We start from the raw sequence: 19,240 nt of genomic DNA on the forward strand, positions 1-19,240 counted from the left end.
ATTGCATGAGCCTAAAAGACTGAGGTTGCTATGAGCTATGATGACGCCATGGCATTCTATTCAGATTGACAGAGTGAGACTCTGCCTCAAAAAAAAAAAAAAAAAAGGTATATCTAAGAGAGATATTCTCAAAAGAAACAACTGGGTATTTGTAATTTGCTAATTTTTTATTTATTTATTTATTTTATTTTTTTGTAGTTTTTGGCTGGGGCTGGGTTTCAACCCGCCACCTCCGGCATATGGGACCTGCGCCCTACTCCTTGAGCCACAGGCACCGCCTGTATTTTTAAACATTTTACTTCTTTTTTTTTTTTTTTTGAGACAGAGTCTCACTTGGCTGCCCTCAGTAGAGAGCAAGCGATTCTCTTGCCTCAGCCTCCCACGTAGCTGGGACCACAGGTGCCAGCCATAATGCCCAGATATTTTTAGAAGTGGGTCTCACTCTTGCTCAGGCTGGTCTCAAACCTGTGCTGAGGCAATCCACCTGCCTTTGCCTCCCAGAGTGCTAGGATTACAGGTGTGAGCCACTGTACCTGGCCTTAAACTTTTTACTTTGAGAATTTGCAAAGATAGTAGAGAAGTTCTTATTTACCCTTCCCCCAGTAACTCACAATGGTTACATCTTATATAATTATAGTACAATATCAAAACCAGGAAACCCACATTGGTATAATGTGTCTGTATACTTCTGTTACTTTATCATGACTGTAAATTTGTATAACCCTGAATGTAATCACAAAACAGAACTATTCCATCACTACAAAGATCTCCCTCATGTTATTTCTTTGCAGTTACATTCTCCTCCCCACCAGCCCTAGAGCCCTAGCCCCTGGCAAATACTAATCAGTTATCTATCTGTACAATTTTTCCATTTTAAGAGCATTAATCATATTATTTATGACCCTTTCAGATTTTTTTTTTTTTTTTGAGACAGTCTCACTATGTCACCCTCGGTAGAGTGGCGTAGTGTCACAGCTCACAGCAACCTCAAACTCTTGGGCTTAAGTGATTCTCTTGCCTCAGCCTCCCAAGTAGCTGGGACTACAGGTGCCTGCCACAAGGCCCGGCTATTTTTTGTGGCAGTTGTCATTGTTGTTTAGTCGGCCCGGGCCAGGTTCAAACCCTCAGTGTATGTGGCTGGCACCATAACTACCATGCTGTGGGCGCTGAGCTCCCTTTCAGATTTTTGTTTAACTCAGTATAATGCCTTGAGAGCTATTCAAGTTGTATGTATCAATAGTTAGTTACTTTTTACTACTGAGTCGTATTTTACAGCATAGATGTGCCACAGTTGTTTTACCTATTATATGACATTTTGTTTTATTCCAGTATCTGCCTATTACAAATAAAGCTGCTATGAATAATCATGCACCAGTTTTTATATGGACAAACATTTCATTTCTCTGGGATAAATGTCTAGGAGTAGGATTGCTGGGTCATATGGTAAGTAAATGTTTAGTTTCTAAAGAAACTACCAAATTGTTTTTCAGATTGGCGGTATCATTTTACATTATCACTAGCTAATGTATGAGATATAATGTTTCTCAGATTTGACATTGTCACTATTTTTTATGTTAGCTTTTTTTCTTTGAGACAGAGCCTCAAGCTATAGCACTAGGTAGAGTGCTGTAGCGTCACAGCTTACAGCAACCTCCAACTCCTGGGCTTAAGCGATTCTCTTGCCTCAACCTCCCAAGTAGCTGGGACTACAGGCACCCACCACGAGGCCCGGCTATCTTTTTGTTGCAGTTCAGCCGGGGCTGCGTTTGAACTCACCATCCTCAGTATATGGAGCTGGTGCCCTACTCACTGATCCATAGGCACCGCCCTTATGTTAGCTTCTAACACAATTTTAAAAGTCAGTGATAGTTGTTTGGTTTTACTGATTACAGCTTTTGACATTTATTGAGATAACTTGCATGGTATCTTTTACTGGATCTATTGATGAATTCTTTCATATTTAAATATACTTTTTTTTTTTGTTTTTTTTTTGGCCGGGGCTGGGTTTGAACCCACCACCTCTGGCATATGGGACCGGCGCCCTACTCCTTGAGCCACAGGTGCCGCCCATATACTTTTTTTTTTTGAGACAGAGTCTCACTTGGTCACCCTCAGTGGAGTCCTGTGGCATCACAGCTCACAGCAACCTCAAACTCCTGGGCTTAAGTGATTCTCTTCCCCAGCCTCCCAAGTAGCTGAGACTATAGGCACCCACTACAATGCCCAGCTATTTTTTGGTTGTAGTTGTGTTTGTTGTTTGGCAGGCCTGGGCTGGATTTGAACCCTCCAGCTCTGCTGGCGCCTTAGCCGCTTGAGCTACAGGTGGTGAGCTGAGATCCCATCTTTAAAAATAGCCAGGTGTTGTGGAGGGACCCTGTAGTCCCAGTTTCTTGGGAGGCTAAGGCAAGAGAATCACTTGAGCCCAAGAGTTTGACATTGCTGTGAGCTATGATGCTAGGGCACTCTACCGAGGACAACAAAGTGAAACTGTCTCAAAAAAGAGAAAAGTATAACATACACATTTAAGTTGTAATAGTTGTTGCCACATTACCTTGAGCTAAACTGTTTTATAGTCCTACCAACAATGAGTACATTTTTCCACAACATGTATCTTTTCTAATCTGCTATCTACAAAATAGTATTTCACATTCATTTAAATTTGCATTTCTCCTATAATGAAGTGGTTAAGTATATTTTCATTTGCTTAAAAGCACATGTATTACTTTTCTGTTAACTGAGAGTTCATATCCTTTGCCAATTAATGTATTGTTTTAAATCAATGTTTAACAATAAAAATGCTACTTTCCTATTTTCATCTGCTCAAGAATGTCCTTAGAGGCAGGAGTCTCCCTCAGACAGGTGTCTAGGGTCCTCCACAATCACAACACCCCCTCTTCTAACAAATAACTGCCTCTGTCCTAGCACCACTGTCTGTTCCCAAGGAAGGGCTCCTTTCTGGTCTGTGTCTCACACCCTTCCACAATTCTGTGCTTGCACTCCCATCCTTTCCCTTTAGGGTCCAAGCCCAACTCCAGCTGTTGGGCAGCCTTCTGAATAACTCGTGCCCACGCTGCACTTTCAGGGGAGCTTATGTCCCTGGGGGGCTGGGTTTGACAGAGCCCAGCTTCCTGCTTTGTGTGTGTGTGTTGGAGGGTCTGAGTGTGGAGTATGCTCCATTCACTCATCCTGCATTTATTTTATGCATACCTGAGTCAGACGCTGTTCCAGGTGTTGGGGATAAGGCAGTGTATCTCACACAGACCAAGGCCCCTCCTCTCATCTGGCTGATGTTTAGTGTTGGAAGTTGGAACTAATATATCACAAACAAGACATTAAAAACACAACGTCAATAAATGCAAACAAGTAATGGGGTAGAGAGCAAAGGGAGGAGGGGCAGGATCCTCCTAGCACAAAGGAGCCAGGGAGGGCTCCTTCAGGAACTGAGAAGGGAGCAAAGACCTGAACAGAAGAGCCTTCCAGAGCCCTCAGGAGAGGCCTGGCCAACCGCTCTTTGCTGCTCTTCCAAAGATGTCAAGAGGCCATTCAGCCCTCAACACCCCTTCCTTCTATTATTTGACGGGAATTGAAGGCAGAAGCCTCCCAACCTTGCAGCTTCAGGGGTGTGCGTGGCCTGTGTGAGGAGCACTGCACTCTCCTGCTTCATAACCCTGGTGCAAACTTGGGAAAATGGAGTAAGTGACGCCTGGCCTGGCATTAACAGAGCTCTTACTACACGCCAGGGTCCGGTTAAGCACTAAACCACCGTAAGTGGTTACGCCGTTTAATCTACGTGACAATCCCGAGTAGACTTTATTATTAAGTCTACAGAGGGAGTAACGAGGCTGGAACTATGGCAGTCACCTGTCCAGTGTTACTTGATTCCTATGGAAGTGCAGTTCCTGGGTAGGGAAGTTGTGCGGCGGGGATCCGATGGGGTTTACCGCGGCAGTCGGGGTGCGCGCGCTTGCCGGAGTTGGTCCACTGCCCAGGCACCCCCGTCGGCGGCCCCCGGCCCCGCCCGCGTCTCAGGGGCAAAGGGGCGAGCCCCGGCTAGCGGGCTGGGGGAGGGGAGGCCGCAGGGACAAAGGCCGCAGACTCCGCGCTCCGGCCCGCGGGTGCGGCGGCAAACTCGGGGCAGCGGGACCTGGCGGGACGGTCGCACCTCGGGGAGCCTGCGCCGCGCTGGAGCGCCCCGGGACGCCGGCGGGTCCCGCGCAGGCCGAGCCCGCCCGCCCTCCGCCCGCGCCGCCCCCTCCCCCTCCCCACCTCCCCGCGGCTTCTCAGCGCTCGGCGAACATGGCGGCGGCGGCGGTCGGGCGGGACACTTTACCTGAGCACTGGTCCTATGGCGTGTGCCGGGATGGCCGCGTCTTCTTCATCAAGTGCGGCGCCGGGATGCGGGGACTCGGGCGGGGGGTGCGGGGTCCGGCGGGGCGCGGGGCCGGGCGGGCGCCCCTCGGGCGGCGGCGGCGCTAACAGGTGCACCTCTCTCCCGCAGCGACCAGCTCCGCCGCACCACCTGGCTGCACCCGCGCACCGGGGAGCCGGTCAACTCGGGCCACATGATCCGCTCAGGTGGGCGCTGGGCCGGCGGGGCGGGGGGCGCGCGCCGCGGCGGCCCGAGTTTGACTCGACTTTTCTCGCGTTTCCGCAGACCTGCCCCGCGGCTGGGAGGAGGGCTTCACGGAGGAGGGCGCCAGCTTCTTCATCGAGTGAGTGAGCCGCGGCGCGCGCACCTGGGCGGCGGGTCCCCCGCGGTCCCCCGCGGTTCCCGAGCGCCCCGCCCCTCCCGGGGCCCGGGCGAGTTGGCGCGCACGGCCGCGCGGCCGCACTCGGGGTTTTGTGTGCCCGAGTTGTGTGGCGGGCTCCGACGGGCGGTGGGACGGGTGCGAGGTCCAGCCCCCGGCCCAGGCCAGCGGGATGCGGGCGCCGGCAGGAGGGCCGGACACGCCTCCCTGCTGGGGTCTCGGGCTGCGCGGAGCCGACAGCGGCGGGGACCGGGACCGGGCTGGACTGGGATGGGTCGTAGAACTAGCAGTTGTGTCCCGGGCCGGGGCCAGCGGAGCTCGGGGCGCGGGGAGGAGGAGACGGAGGGAATCTGGCACGGGGAGACCGCCCTCCCGGGCCGTGTTGTCTGGGACTGTCGGGGCCGGTCGGAATCGCACCTCCGGCCTCCATCCACAGTGCGGGCCTGCGGGGAGGTGAGGGTGGGGAGGGAACCGCGCGACCAGTAATATTCCTCGAAAACTCCGCGTCTCTTTGGCAGTGCTAAACAGCGACAGTCATTCGTGCCTCTGTCAAGCTGTTGTTTTTCCCCAAAAGCCCCGGAGCGTTGCCTCACTAGCCAGGTTACCCTGGGTCTGTACCATCTGTAGACATTAGATCGCGGGGCAGTAAGTTAAGTAAACCGCCTTTCAAACGATAGCATTGGTATAGACTTCACTTCCCAACTGCGGGCTGGAGCCTGGGTTGCAGCGTTTCTCACTCTGCCTGCTGAGCTCCATGAAGTCAGAAACTGCCTTTGATCCTTTGCCCCAGTGCCGGGCATGGAGTAGGCCCTTGGTAAATGTTTGCTCACTGAATGAATGAACTAGCCAAAGGTCTGGACGGTCGTCTGTGTACTGGGTGTACTTTGGGGAACTGTGAGTCAGAATTCTTTACTTCGTGAACTTGAAAACAGCAGTGGAGCAGCATATTTCAGTAAAATCCAGAAACATCTTTCCTTGGTTTGGCCTCTTGCACAATGGTCGAAAATACTGATGGGTGAGATTTATAGAAGTGAGGCCGAGGGCCTTAGCTTTGGTTCTGTTGCCCTGCCTCTTACTGTGTGTGTGAAGTTGGGCGAGCAGTATGGGATGGATCCTCAGGCTCTGTCAGTGGGCCTCGCTGGCTCCTGTCTGCATCAGTTGATATTATTAAAATTTCCCTATGTGTCACACATTGTTCCAGGCATTGGGACTACAGAGTTAACAAAGTTTTGGGTGTTCAATGGAGCTTGTAGTGGGGGTGGGGAGGGAGCAGAAACAAGGAATAATACCAAATTTTTCTTTCTTTCTTTTTTTTTTTTTTTTGTCACTTGTTACTCTCGGTAGAGTGCTGTGAATCACAGCTCACAGCAACCTCCAGCTCTTGGGCTCAGGTGATTCTCCTGCCTCAGCCTCCTGAGTAGCTGGGACTACAGGCGCCTGCCACAACGCCCGGCTATTTTTTTGTTGCAGTTTGTTCGGGGTTGGGTTTGACCCCTCCACCTTTGGTATGTGAGGCCAGTGCCCTACTCACTGAGCCACAGGTGCTGCCCACCTTTTTTCTTTTTTAAGACAAAGTCTTATTTTGTCACCCTGGGGCTGAGTGCTGTGGCATCGTTATAGCCATCATAGCTCACAGCAACCTCAAACTCTTGGGCTCAAGTAGTCCTCAAGCCTCAGCTTCCTGAGTAGCTGGGACTACAGGCACTACCACAATGCCTGGCTAATTTTTCTATTTTTAGTAATGAAGGGATCTTACTCTTGCTCAGCCTGATCTCAAACTCCTGAGCTTAACCAATCCACCCACCTCAGCCTCCCAGAGTGCTGAGATTACAGGTGCGACAGAGTCTATACCCGGCCAGAGTCCATTTCTTCAAGTAGGCAACCTAGAGCTAAGGTGGGTGAATTTTATTTTTTGGTTTAATTTTGCATTAATGAGGGGCAAAAGATATAAGAAATCTACTTCTGATGCTCCTAATTCTAGACTAGATGATGCTAACATCCCCCTTTAAAAAGACTTTTTGTACTTTAGGACTTCTCTACTTTCCCATGATTCCCTCAGCCAGTTAGCAAGGTACAATAGTAATTGTGATACCAGAGTCATTGACAGCAGTAGCAATAATAGTAGTACCAATTGTATAACAGCCTAATCTTTTCAAGTTCTTGAAAAATGCCAAGAACTATTCTATAACTGTAACTGTAACTTTTTTTTTTTTTTTAAACAGAGTCTCACTCTGTTGCCCAGGCTAGAGTGCTGTAATGTCAGCCTGGCTCACAGCAACCTCAAATTCCTGGTCTCAAGGGATCTCCTGCCTCAGCCTCCTGAGTAGCTGGGACTGGGCCCCTTCCTTGTGCCCAGCTAATTTTTCTTTCTTTTTTTTTTTTTTTTTGTAGAGACAGAGTCTCACTTTATGGCCCTCGGTAGAGTGCCGTGGCCTCACACAGCTCACAGCAACCTCCAACTTCTGGGGCTTAAGCAATCCTCTTGCCTCAGCCTCCCAAGTAGCTGGGACTACAGGCGTAATTTTTCTATTTTAAGTAGAGACAGGGTCTCATTCTTGCTCAGACTAGTCTCAAACTCACAGAGTGTTAGGATTATAGGCGTGAGCCACTGCACCCAGCGTTCTATAACTATTATTGATTTAATTCTCACCATAGCTTGATGAGGTAGGAACTTATTACTAGTCCCATTTTATAGATTAGAAACTTATAGGGATCCTGGACATTTCTGCAGCAAAGGGCAGATGGCTTTTTCATATACCCTTTCTTATTTGATCCTTATAGTAGTCCATAGATGGAGCAGGACAGGGATGATCTTCATTCTTCAGATGATGAAACTCGGGTCCATAAAAGTTCAGTGATTTGGCCAGAGGTGGGTTTAGGGGTGTCTTAAGCTGTAATCCATAGCTGCATACTGATTGTTCGAGGACTGTTTTGCTTATCTGTGGTGCCAGATTCCATGAAAATTATGCACAGACCTTTCTTTTTTTTTTCTTTTTTTCTTATCAACTTTGGTTAGTGTTTATATATTTAATATGTGGTCCAACACAGTTCTTTTTCCAATGTGGTATAGAAGAGAAGAAAGGTTTGGACACCCCTGAATAGATCTTTAGGTCTTCTTGTGTTAATCATAGTAGTACAGGTGGTTCCTACCCCAGGTCATGCATGGGTGAGAACCAGTGTTAGTGCTTTAAGGAGACTCAAGCAGCCTTCTCTGGCTTCTTCAACTCATGACCTTAGTGGCCTACATTTGGGGATTGGGATGTCTGTTAGCCATTGGACTAGGCCCCTTTGTCTCCCTAGCTACTGGCCCTTGGCATCCTCTGTGATATGGCTCTAGGGTCCTGGCAGGAACCAGCTGATTTCAGGTTCCTTTTAGCTTCTGTTTCCTCATTTATAGCTTTGGGGTCTTGCAGAGCTGTCCTGTGTAGGTGCCTGTCTCTAAGTGAAGATTGTGAGACTCTTGGGAAAGACATTTCTGAGGCATGGAGTAAGTCCGTTCTCTCCTGCTCCTTTCTTGGATGCAGGTCTTAGATGCAGGACTGGCTACATAATTTATGGGGCCTCAGTACAAAATGAAAATGCAAGGCTCCTTGTTCAAAAAAGAAAGATAAAGGTAACCTTAAGGATACTAAAATAGGAAACTTTTTCTTTTCTTCTGTAGTTTTTCCTTTGACTTGTAATTGTTTTTAAAAGTTTGCTATTTAGGGCGGCGCCTGTGGCTCAGTGTGTAGGGTGCTGGTCCCATATGCCGAGGGTGGTGAGTTCAAACTCAGCCCCCGCCAAAGTGCAGCAAAAAAATAGCCAGGCATTGTGGCGGGCACCTGTAGTCCCGCTGCTCGGGAGGCTGAGAATCGGGTAAGCCCAAGAGTTAGAGGTTGCTGTGAGCCGTGTGACATCATGGCACTCTACCTGAGGGCGGTACAGTGAGACTCTGTCTCTACAAAAAAAAAAAAAAAGTTTGCTATTTAATGTCATTCTAAGTAACGAAAAATTAAGTTTCAATTAATAATATATATTTTATAGTTCATCCCTATATTGTGTAATGTAGTTTTAAATGCAGATGTGAGAGCATTTACCTCATACATGTATGCTAGGAACCTGCACAACCATGCTTCACTCTAAGATACCATGGTGCCCAAGTGCCTATGTCCAGATCCCCCTGGCCCCTAGGGGTGAGGAATGGGGAGCCAGGGCTAGGCCTGGGGCTCTAGGAGCCTGGGAGCAGGCAGTTAAGGAACTGGTGTCTGGAGGCAGGTGTGGGGACCAGGCATGAGTGAAGGCTTCATGCCTCCTTCAGAGAGTTATCCTTTTGGAGATAATGCCGAGTCGCTAGGGCAGTGACTTTCAACTGGTGTGCCATGAGAGGATCTTGGGGGTGCCATGAAAATTGTTAAAGATCATTAATTAAAATTTATTTTAAAGAAGTTCAAAGTACAATAAGTATATCCTTTTTTTGGATCAACATAATTTAAGTGTGCCATGAGATAAAAAAGATTGAAAAACACTGCTCTAGGGTGTATGTTTTATATTCAGCAACCTGTTTTTCAGTGTGAAATTAAAGAGAGACGGAAGGAATTTGGAGTGGAAAATGAACCAAGTGCGACAGATGTCCAGGTGGGGGTTCCAGTCAGCTGTAGGCACCAAGCCTAGAAGAAAGGCCCTTCAGGAAAGCCAGTGACACTGGACAGCCCAGGAAGTTGTCTCCTTGAAGTTTAATTCTGCCATCACCCAACAGGCAATCTTCCAAGACACCCTAGGAAGGAGTTTGTCCATCTTCCACATTGTCTCTCCCAGACAAAGGCTGAATTTCACGTTAGGGAAATTTGTCTTGTAGAGAGCCAAACCTGTTGGTTCATTTGTTTTTTTTTACCTTTCTTATTGACATGTTGCTGGGAACAGCAGTCCCAGAAATTGTATTTCAAACTGTGAGGTAACAGCTCCACAAAGTTTCTGGCAAACCAGCACCTTACATATATTTTAATGGGAATTCTGAAACCTCTCATTGTTGAAGGTTAAGTTCTTCTAGCTTGGCAAGTTTTGGCAAAATCCCACACTCTATGTTTCATTTCCTGGTTGTTTTATCAAGAGTGAAAACTGGTTCATGGATTTAAATGTTAGGTTCTGTGGGAAAAGAACAACATGAGTGTTGTGTTGAAAGCTGAAGGAAGAAGGATTAGAAGCTATGATTTATACCACAGTCACAAAACAGCCCCCCCAAAGAAACCTCTTAAAAAAATTTTTTTTAGGAAAAACAGCTGCAAGTTGCTTCTTTAGGCTCTTTCCCCATTGAAGGTGGTATGTATTTCAGAGAGGACAGATGCCAGGTTGGTGGGGGGGGGGGCTGGTTTCGTGTGACAAAGGTGGGTGAAGGTTTCTTGTGCCTTGATGGCACTCTTTCTATTCTCGTTTGATGTCTAGGGGAATAAATTTGGGGATTCCTAAATTGAAGACTTTGGAAAAAGGGTCCTTACAAGAGCACTTCAGGATGTGGAATATTTAGTGCCTTCTCTGGTTTTATTGTCTTTGGTAGGACAGCACCGGTTTGAATCTTGGTACTCAGTGTAAGACAGCAGCATTTTCATAAACTGGCATGGTGTCTTAAGTAAATATTGGCAGAGGGAGAAACATGGAGGAATATGGTTTTATTTGCCTGTTGTTTTTAAATGGCTGTCAAAACATTTGCTTTTCAATTTTCTGAAATGAGAAGTATTTCAAGTTAACGTTTTATTGTTTACAGAGCGCCTCATGAACATTCTCAAGTGCAATTATTGCACTTTTTAGTGCAGAAATTGGGCTCAGAAGGGTAAAATGACTTCCCTGAAGTTGCATACTATATTCATTCAGCTTTTTCAGTGTTCAAGGGAGAGGCCTGGACATGTTGTTTCCCTCGGACCAGGGCTTCTGAGACGTTTTGACTATAGGTCTAATGGCAGAAGAAGGTGAAGGGCGACTCAGCTGGAACACTGGATGCAGGAAATGCCATCATAACATTGGCTCCGTCCGAAAATTCACTGACAGACTAAAATTAATGGAGACTTACCCTCCATTTAATTTGTTATGGAATCCTCGGCTAAATCTTCCTTTCAGATTGGCATTTTGGCAAGATGCTTCATGTTTATTATATAGCTTTGTGTTTCCCTAAACAGAACTCTGTATGGGCCCTGTTAAGTGTTAGGTGTGGGAGACTGCTCACTGGCTTTCTAGCCTCTCTGGGTCCTACATCTCCAAAGCAGGATGTTCAACAGGCCTCAAGGAAAACAACATCAGCAGCTGTTGTGACTTCAGATCATCTTTACTTGAACTAATTTGTGCCAGATCACCTCTCTGTCTCTCGTCCAGCCTACTTGGATACTGGGCTGTGCAGCAGAGTTGGTTTTTCTTGAAGCTCAAAGCATAGCCAAGCAACCTCATCATGCAGAAAAATGCATAGGGTTTTGGATGTGAGTGATATCATGTGTGAATGGGCAGCAGCTAAATATATAGGCTCTGGAGTTAGATCTAGATTTTCACTTCAGCTGTACCACATACAGCTTCCTGACTTTGGCAGATTACAAGTACCTACTCTCTCTCTCTCTTTTTTTTTTTTTTTTGAGACAGACCCTCAAGCTGTCGCCCTAGGTAGAGTGCCATGGCATCACAGCTCACAGCAACCTCCAACTCCTGAGTTCAAGCGATTCTCCTGCTTCTGCCTCCCAAGTAGCTGGGACAACAGGCACCTGCCACAACGCCTGGCTTTTTTTTGTTTGCAGCCATCATTGTTGTTTGGTGGGCCAGGCTGGATTCGAACCCAGCAGCTCAGGTGCATATGGCTGGCACCTTAGCCACTTGAGCCACAGGTGCCGAGCCATGTACCTACTCTCTTTATGCCTCATTCCTCGCCAGCAAAAGGGGTTAACTGTGAGGATTACATGAATTAATTGATGGAAAGGGTTTAGCAAGTGACTGCCACAAAGGAAATACCCAAGAAATCTGAACTTCTTTTCTGTACACAGCTATGTGTGGGATGGAGATGTAGTTTCTGAGTTCAAGTTGAATTCTGCTGCTGCAAAAGCAGTCTGGTGGCCTTCATCTGGGCATGGGAAGGTCAGGAGATGTTTACCGTAGAACTCATCTCACATTGGTTTGGACCAATGAAAACTGCATAACCATGCTGGTATTAAAAGGATGGCCTTATTCTTGGGACATACACACTGAAGTATTTGCTCTTAAGTGCTTAAGTGGTTATGGGGGGGAAAGGTATGTGGGTGGGGGAGGGAGTGGATGGCAGAGAAAATGGGGCAAAATATTAACCGTGAATATGGCTAGGTGAAGGCCATATGGGGGTCCTTTGCATTGTTCCTACTCTTGCAACTTTTTTTCAAGTTTACAATTACTTCCAAATAAAAAGTTAATTAAAAAATAGGCATAGTGGCTCAGGCTTATAACCCTAGCACTCTGGGACACAGGTGGGATGATCACTTGAGGCCAAGAGTTCAAGACCAGCCTGAGCAACATAATAAGACCCTGTCTCTACAAAAATTTAAAAAGTTAGCCAGGTGTGATGGTGCACACCTATAGCTCTACCTACTTGGGAGGCTGAGTCAGAAGGATTACTTGAGCCCAGGAGTTTATATGACACCACTGAACTCCAACCTGGGCAACAGAGGGAGACTCTGTTTCAAAAAAAAGTGATTAAAAAATAATGCTATATAACCTACCCTTCAAGGGCTAGGCTGTCCCAGAGTCACAGGTGTCTTGTCCAGGCTGCAGGTGTCTGGGGACCAAAAGCCCAGCAGCTCAGGAGCTCAGGATAATGAGGTGTGGAAATAACTCCTGATTTGCCTCTTTTCTGGGCATTTAGAAAGCTGCACAGATGTCTGTTTCTTAATCTAGGCAGCTACCTGGTTATCAGATCTCTCCTCTGAAGAACAGATGTATTGTCTGGTGCTTCTCAGGTCACAAGTGTCAACAGTAATAATTGTGGTGCTTTATAGTTGAAAAAAACATTCATTGGCCAGGCACGATGGCTCCCGCTTGTCATCCCAGCATTCTGGAATGCTGAGGTGGGCAGATTGCTTGAGCTCATGAGTTCGAGACCAACCTGAGCAAGAGTGAGACCCTATCTCTACTAAAAATGAAAAACTGCGGCAAGAGGATTGCTTGAACCCAAGACTTTGAGGTTGCTGTGAGCTGTGATGTCATGGTACTCCACCAAGGACAACAAAGTGAGACAGAGTCAAAAAAAAAAAAAAAAGAAAGCAAAAAAGGAAAACACATATATTCATTTTAGTGGCGGATATTTTAATTATTTTCCTTTTACAGACCAGGCAGTTGAGGGTGAGGGGTTAGGGAGGTTAAATAATCTTCCTAAGGTTAGAACATCAAAATTGCATCTTTGTAGCTCCAAATGCTATGTAGTTTCTACCATGTACTTTGGCTTTTATCACCATTCTATTCTGAATCCTCCTATAGAGTTTATCCCTTAAAACCTGTTCTTTGCACCTTCCCTGTGACTCTGAGGCAGAAGACCCCTTGAGCCTCCCTAAGAAAGTCCCCACAGGTAGAAAAGTGGTGGGTGGGGTGGACCGACCGTGGGCCAGTTCTTTGTGCCCTGGGGGAGTGAACATCTTCCAGCCTGAGTGCCACCCCTCCTCCCAGATGTCAGCTGACCCCCAGCTTAGGGGCTGATGAGCCTCTTAAGCCTGCTTAGAGCCAGGCCGTCTCTTTCAGGTCCTGCCAGAAGAGCATTGCCAACGTCACAGTCAGTGTTCTCAGGGTTTCTCAGAGGCTTTGACTGCCAAAACAAGCCCTCACCCCCTCGAGATCTGACAGCTTGGAGGTAGCATGCAGTCTCTTCCTGGGGCTGCTGGCCACCTCCTGTGCCTTCCTGCAAAACACTCTGTGGGGCAGGGAAGGTGGGCAGCGTGCTTGGGGGAGAGAGGGAAGAGAGGGCCTATGGCTGCACGGCCTACTGCTTCTCTCCCCCTGGGTGAAGCAGGAAAGGAGACGTTTTCTTTCCAGGAGGAGGGGACCCAGAGCAGTGGTTTAGGTTAATTCAATAACCTCTGCAATAACCATATTCTTCCCACTTGTAAATTGAGCTGTCTGCACCTGTCCACAGAAGGAGCCAGTTGGTCTTCTTAAGGAGTGGTGAGCAGCTTATTGGAGGAGCAGTTTAGTTGGAGGCTGGATGGCTTTTGATCAGGGATACTTCTGTTCAGTCAGATTAAACAAGCCGGTATTGACAATGGTGCTATGGAGAGAAATAGAGTTAACTGACTCTGCCCTCCAGCAGAGCCCAGTCCAAGAGAGGAGAGGGACACTGAACAATTTCAGTATGGGTGCCTGGGGCTGGAGGCGCTGAGGGCGAGTGAGGAAGGCCAGGCAGCTGTGGAGCAAAGCAGTGGGTAGTCCAAGGCGGGAGAGGCCAGCAGAGGCAATGCAAAGGCGCTGGGGATAAGGGTTGTAGTACCTGTGTGCCTGTGAGTCTCCAAGAGGCTGGTGCTGAGTTGAGGGACAGGTGCTTGATAAAATCTTTCACTAATAGCTTGCTTCAGGAGAGCAGTGCATGGAAGATATCACCCTAGGGGTTCCCCCAACTCCTGCTTCTGAGTGGTAGTGTTGCATGGAGGCTATAAAATATGGATTCTGGTGCCTGAGTGCCAAGGTTGAAATTCTGACTGTGCTGCTAGCTTAGATAGGTCACTTACACCTTTCAGTGTCTTCAGACGTTTCTTCATCTGTAAAATGGGCGCACTGATTATGCCTCCTAACATAGTGGCTGGCAAATTGTACATGTTATGTAGGAATTAACTATTACTATCACTACTCCTATAAAGAAAGCCCTTTCCCGGGGCGGCGCCTGTGGCTCAGTGAGTAAGGCACCGGCCCCATATGCCGAGGGTGGCGGGTTCAAACCCAGCCCCGGCCAAACAGCAACAAAAAAATAGCCGGGCGTTGTGGCGGGCGCCTGTTGTCCCAGCTACTTGGGAAGCTGAGGCAGGAGAATCGTCTAAGCCCAGGAGTTGGAGGTTGCTGTGAGCCTTGTGACGCCACGGCACTCTACCGAGGGCAATAAAGTGAAACTCTGTCTCTACAAGAAAAAAAAAAAAAAGGAAGCCCTTTCCTAAGGTGAGATGCCACCCAGTTGCCAGAGGAGCTGTGGTTGGTTCTTTTTGGGGAAGTCTCCTAAGGTCAGGCTAGCCAGAGGGATAATTGTGCTTTCTTGTTCAGAATTGGCTTTTAAAAAGAAGCTGTCTACTAAATGGTTGGCGCTAAATATCAAAGAAATGATTCCTCATTCTGGAGGCCCTGTGTGGCTTTGTCTGACCAAAGAGAAATGAACAGGTGTCTTGTACTTATGATGACGTACACGTTTGGTTTATACTCTTTGTCTAAACCATCTTCCCAGTGAAGAGAGTTCCCAGGTTTTGCACTGCCTGGTTATTTGAGAGGAGACAATAACCATGGTGTCTGTATTAGCACAGTTGATGAGGAGCAGTGAATTAGAGCAGTGTTCCAGAGTGCTGAGTCAGAACCTCTACTGGGTGGGGCTGGGAACCCTGTATTACGACCTTCACAGGTGATTCTTATGGACACTGAAAGCAGAAGCATGTCTGAGCTTCAGCTCCCCCGTCTGTTCAACAATGATGCTATTTTATGTCCTGCATTATCTGAGAATTAAATGTCATAACCTGTGTGAAGCTCCTAGCATGCTTTTCAGCACATAGTTGGTGCTCAGACATTGTGAATCTCCTTCATTACATGCAGACATCTGTCCAAATTGGTTGGATTGTGCTTTGTCAAAGGCCTTGAGAGGATATCTGTGGGGTACAACTGTCCGTTAATGTACACCCCACCACCTAGGTTGAATACTGGAGAGCCAAACTCCTGGTGAGTCTCTGGTTTTCTCAATAAAGGGTGGGATTGTGCTGCCCTCACCTCTGCCCAGATGATGCTGTCAGTCCCAGAGGGAGGCAGTGGGGCTGATCTTGTGGGTGACCACTGAATGGGCACTGTGCCTGCCCGGGGAGAGGAGAGCAGATCCATATCTCAGAATCCCATGACCACTTAAAGGTCCTCTTGAGAAGCCAGGATGATAGATTGTTCCGAGTCATTGACATTGATGGCCAGAGAAGACAAGCAGAAGGCAATAAAGTTGAGAAATGGGAATGGTTCCTCTGTGGGAGAACATGTGTTCCTTCAGGCAGTGGTGATGAGTAAGTCATGGAGGTGTCTGGTGTTGCAGTCTTCACTGAGCTGGTCCTGGGGGATGTGAGGCAGCGCTGGGGTTATGACTCATTGCCATGAACAGCTCTCCAGCCCCCTGGGACAGTGTCAGGCACAGTGTTAGTACTCAGCTAGATAGGTGTGGGTTGGTTGGTTGATTGGACATTTGACATTTTGACCTGGGGATTAAAAAAAATTGTCAGAAAAAAAATTGACAGATGAGGGTGGTGCCTGTGGTTCAAGGAGTAGGGCACTGGCCCCATATACCGGAGGTGGCGGGTTCAAACTCGGCCCTGGCCAAAAAAAAAAAAAAAAAAAACTGCAAAAAAAAAATTGACAGATGAATGCTATAAAGTTAAAAATCTATAATCACCATACCTAATAATGCATTTCTAAATGGAATTGGTGGTAACCGAAAGTACATCCATTTACCAAGGCTTTGAATAATTACATTTTTTTTTTTTTTTAGCTTTGGTGTGTGGGTAGGAGCTGGAGAAGGCTCAGTCGGCCTCCATGTCAACTTTTTTCAATCCTTCTCACCTGAAAATGCATGGATGTGTTTGTGTGTTTGGCTCCAGATGGTTTCTAAAACTCAGGATATTAATTCTTTAGGGGAGAGGAAAGTAATTGGCTTCCTGCTCTATGAAGAAATATTTAAATTAGAACCCAAAGTACACTCTTTATTCCAAAAGCTGCATGTGTCTGAGGAGCCCAGTGATACTATGACGTGTAATGATTGTGCTGTAATGATCTTTCTGGGCCTTTCAAGGCTGTGGCCTGGAAGGGAGGTCTTGGATGGTACTGACTGCTTCCTTGAGTCAGTGGGAAGGTTTGAGAGTTTCTTTTTTTTTTTTTTTTTTCCCTTAAGGTCTGTTTTGGATTTTGCTTGGTTTTAGAGTGCTGTGAAACGAACACTGGGGTCGGGGGCTGCCGCCCTGAGAAGTCAGTTGCTTTTGTTGAGCCCCTATTTTTTTTCTTTGTTTTTTCAAATGTTTATCCAGTGCTCACCATATACACTGGTTCTAAGGACTCACCAGATATGGGCTCCTTTAGTCCTCATGGAAGCCTTATAAAGTATATATTGCCATCATCCTCATTTTACAGATGGGGAAACTGAGGCATGGAGAGGTTAAATACAATAACTGGATACTCAGGTATAAGGGAGCAGAACCAAGGCCACCCAGCACGCCCTAATTGGGGTCCTCACAGTCTCCCTGTCCCCTGCATGGCCTGTCTCTACCATGCTCCATGACAGGCTGCACTGTGGAGGCTACTCTGATTTGTTTCAGGGACATGCTGAAGCTTCACACTGGTCAGAGTCCTCGGCCATGGCAAGAGGGGAGGAGAGGGTACAGCCTAGGCTTTTGGTCTGGGACTTGCTTTAAGCAAACTGTAGGAGGCCTTCTGCTGAGTTAGCTCATGGACAGAATCTGGCTGGTTTGGTGGAACCTGCAGCCACCTGCACCCATGTGCCTCCCAACTGTAGAGAAGCTCTTGGCCTTTTCAGTAGGCCACTGAGGCAGGGTATGAGCGATGCCTGTCTCTGAGAGGTGGGCCTTGAGGTACTGCCATCCTGCCCCTGCCTTTGTGAGTGAATGTAGAAAGCCCACTGGCCGGTTAGGTTCACCTCTCCCTGAGCTGCTCTCCCTCCCGGATCTGGGATTCAGGAGAGGAGACAGACCCTCTGTGTTTGCTTTGGACTTGACTCCCTTTAGGCATAGAACTCCTCCTTCCCCAGGCCCACTCTGATAACACAGAAAAAATATTTTGAAAATAAACTCTTTGTAGTGGAAGTGTTTGGCATTTTGAGAATCTGCATTAAAAACCTAGCTCTGTTTCCTGCAGCCCCTGGGGCCATTGCTCTGCAACTTGTCCTTGGACACTTATGGTGGGAGGTGGAGGTAGGCTATGGGGTGGAGCAGAGAGAAGATAGGTGGCTTTTCTGTCCTCATAAGCCCCTTAGAAGTATTGTGAGGAGGGTGGTGATGTAAGTAGTGTCTACCTGGTGAGAGAGCAGAAATGTCCTTGGCCCAGAAGTAGAGCATCTAGGCAGGAGAATCCACTCAGCCCTGGCAGATTCACAAACCAATGCTTCTGTGTCATATGGGGAAAGGGCTTACCTGGGCCTGGTAGCTCTGGGTTGGGACCTGGCTGAACTTGAAGCAGAAAGCCAGGGACTTGCTTTTATGTTAAATATTTTGTGGCCTGGGAGACCCTATCTTGGCTGTTCTTGACTTCCTTCTTGCAGGTTGATAAGGGATCCCCAGATCTCCCATCCCTACACGTTTGAAACCTTTCAGGAGCTGGACGTGGCCTCAGGCCTGTATTCCCAAGGTGTCAAGGGCTGCATTATAGGCATTACAATGGAAATTCCTGCCTGCCTGTTGTGTTGTTACCAGGTTGGGTAGGCGAAGGGCCTCTGACTGGCTGCTTCCTGGTTTAGTTGTTCCCACCCCAGACTTTAGATAGGGATGTGGATGAGTGCCAGACTTGTGACTGCAGAAACTTGGGCAATTTATTTAGCCTCTGTAAAATGGGGCAAATGATGGTATCTGCCCTATGGGTCTTTTGTAGAGATTTAACAGAAATAATAACTATAATGTATTTAGTTCCCGAAACATAGTGTGACTCAATAAATTTTAGCAATTATTTCCACGGACAACAGACATTTATTTTTTCTCTTTCATGGCTGTGCTGGTCCAAATATATCTGGGTCATTCCTTGACTTCCCTCCTTTGTCTTCTGATATATGCAGGGGTACCTGTATACAGCGCCCAGCTAGCTCAGATTCTCGGTTATGGGTATTTTCTAATGGAGAACATTGAACATCCTGATGAGTTTAACTGAAGGTTTAAAAATGTCCAACTTTAGGGCGGCGCCTGTGGCTCAGTGAGTAGGGCGCCAGCCCCATATGCCGAGGGTGGCGGGTTCAAACCCAGCCCCGGCCAAACTGCAACCAAAAAATAGCCAGGCGTTGTGGCGGGCGCCTGTAGTCCCAGCTGTTCGGGAGGCTGAGGCAAGAGAATCGCGTAAGCCCAAGAGTTAAGAGGTTGCTGTGAGCCGTGTGACGCCACGGCACTCTACCCGAGGGCGGTACAGTGAGACTCTGTCTCTACAAAAAAAAAAAAAAAATGTCCAACTTTACTTTCTGTTTTTAAACTACAGATGTACCTTAATTATGATCTTGGCTGTTACAGCTTATAGGTTTAGGTAATCTGGTTATAGTTGTCGCAGAGGTTCTGTCTGACCTGAGCCTTGCCTTGCTTCCTCTAGGAAGAGAAAAA

General features: G+C 47.5%; 1 protein-coding gene across 2 annotated transcripts in view; it reads left to right on the top strand.

The window, feature by feature from the left end:
* The first annotated feature begins 3,891 nt into the window (after positions 1-3,891).
* Positions 3,892-19,240, top strand: part of PLEKHA7 (pleckstrin homology domain containing A7) — a 226,704-nt gene continuing 211,355 nt past the window's right edge. The window contains exons 1-3 of one of the 2 annotated variants that reach the window (XM_053562386.1): positions 3,892-4,382; positions 4,499-4,575; positions 4,655-4,712. In XM_053562386.1, the coding sequence (XP_053418361.1) occupies positions 3,931-4,382; positions 4,499-4,575; positions 4,655-4,712 (587 nt within the window). In that variant the 5' untranslated portion in view covers positions 3,892-3,930. The remainder of the gene's footprint in view (positions 4,383-4,498; positions 4,576-4,654; positions 4,713-19,240) is intronic. The other variant, XM_053562387.1, reaches the window with a different exon arrangement.

Source organism: Nycticebus coucang, chromosome 14 (assembly GCF_027406575.1).
Source record: "Nycticebus coucang isolate mNycCou1 chromosome 14, mNycCou1.pri, whole genome shotgun sequence".
Classification (NCBI taxonomy): Eukaryota; Metazoa; Chordata; class Mammalia; order Primates; family Lorisidae; genus Nycticebus; species Nycticebus coucang.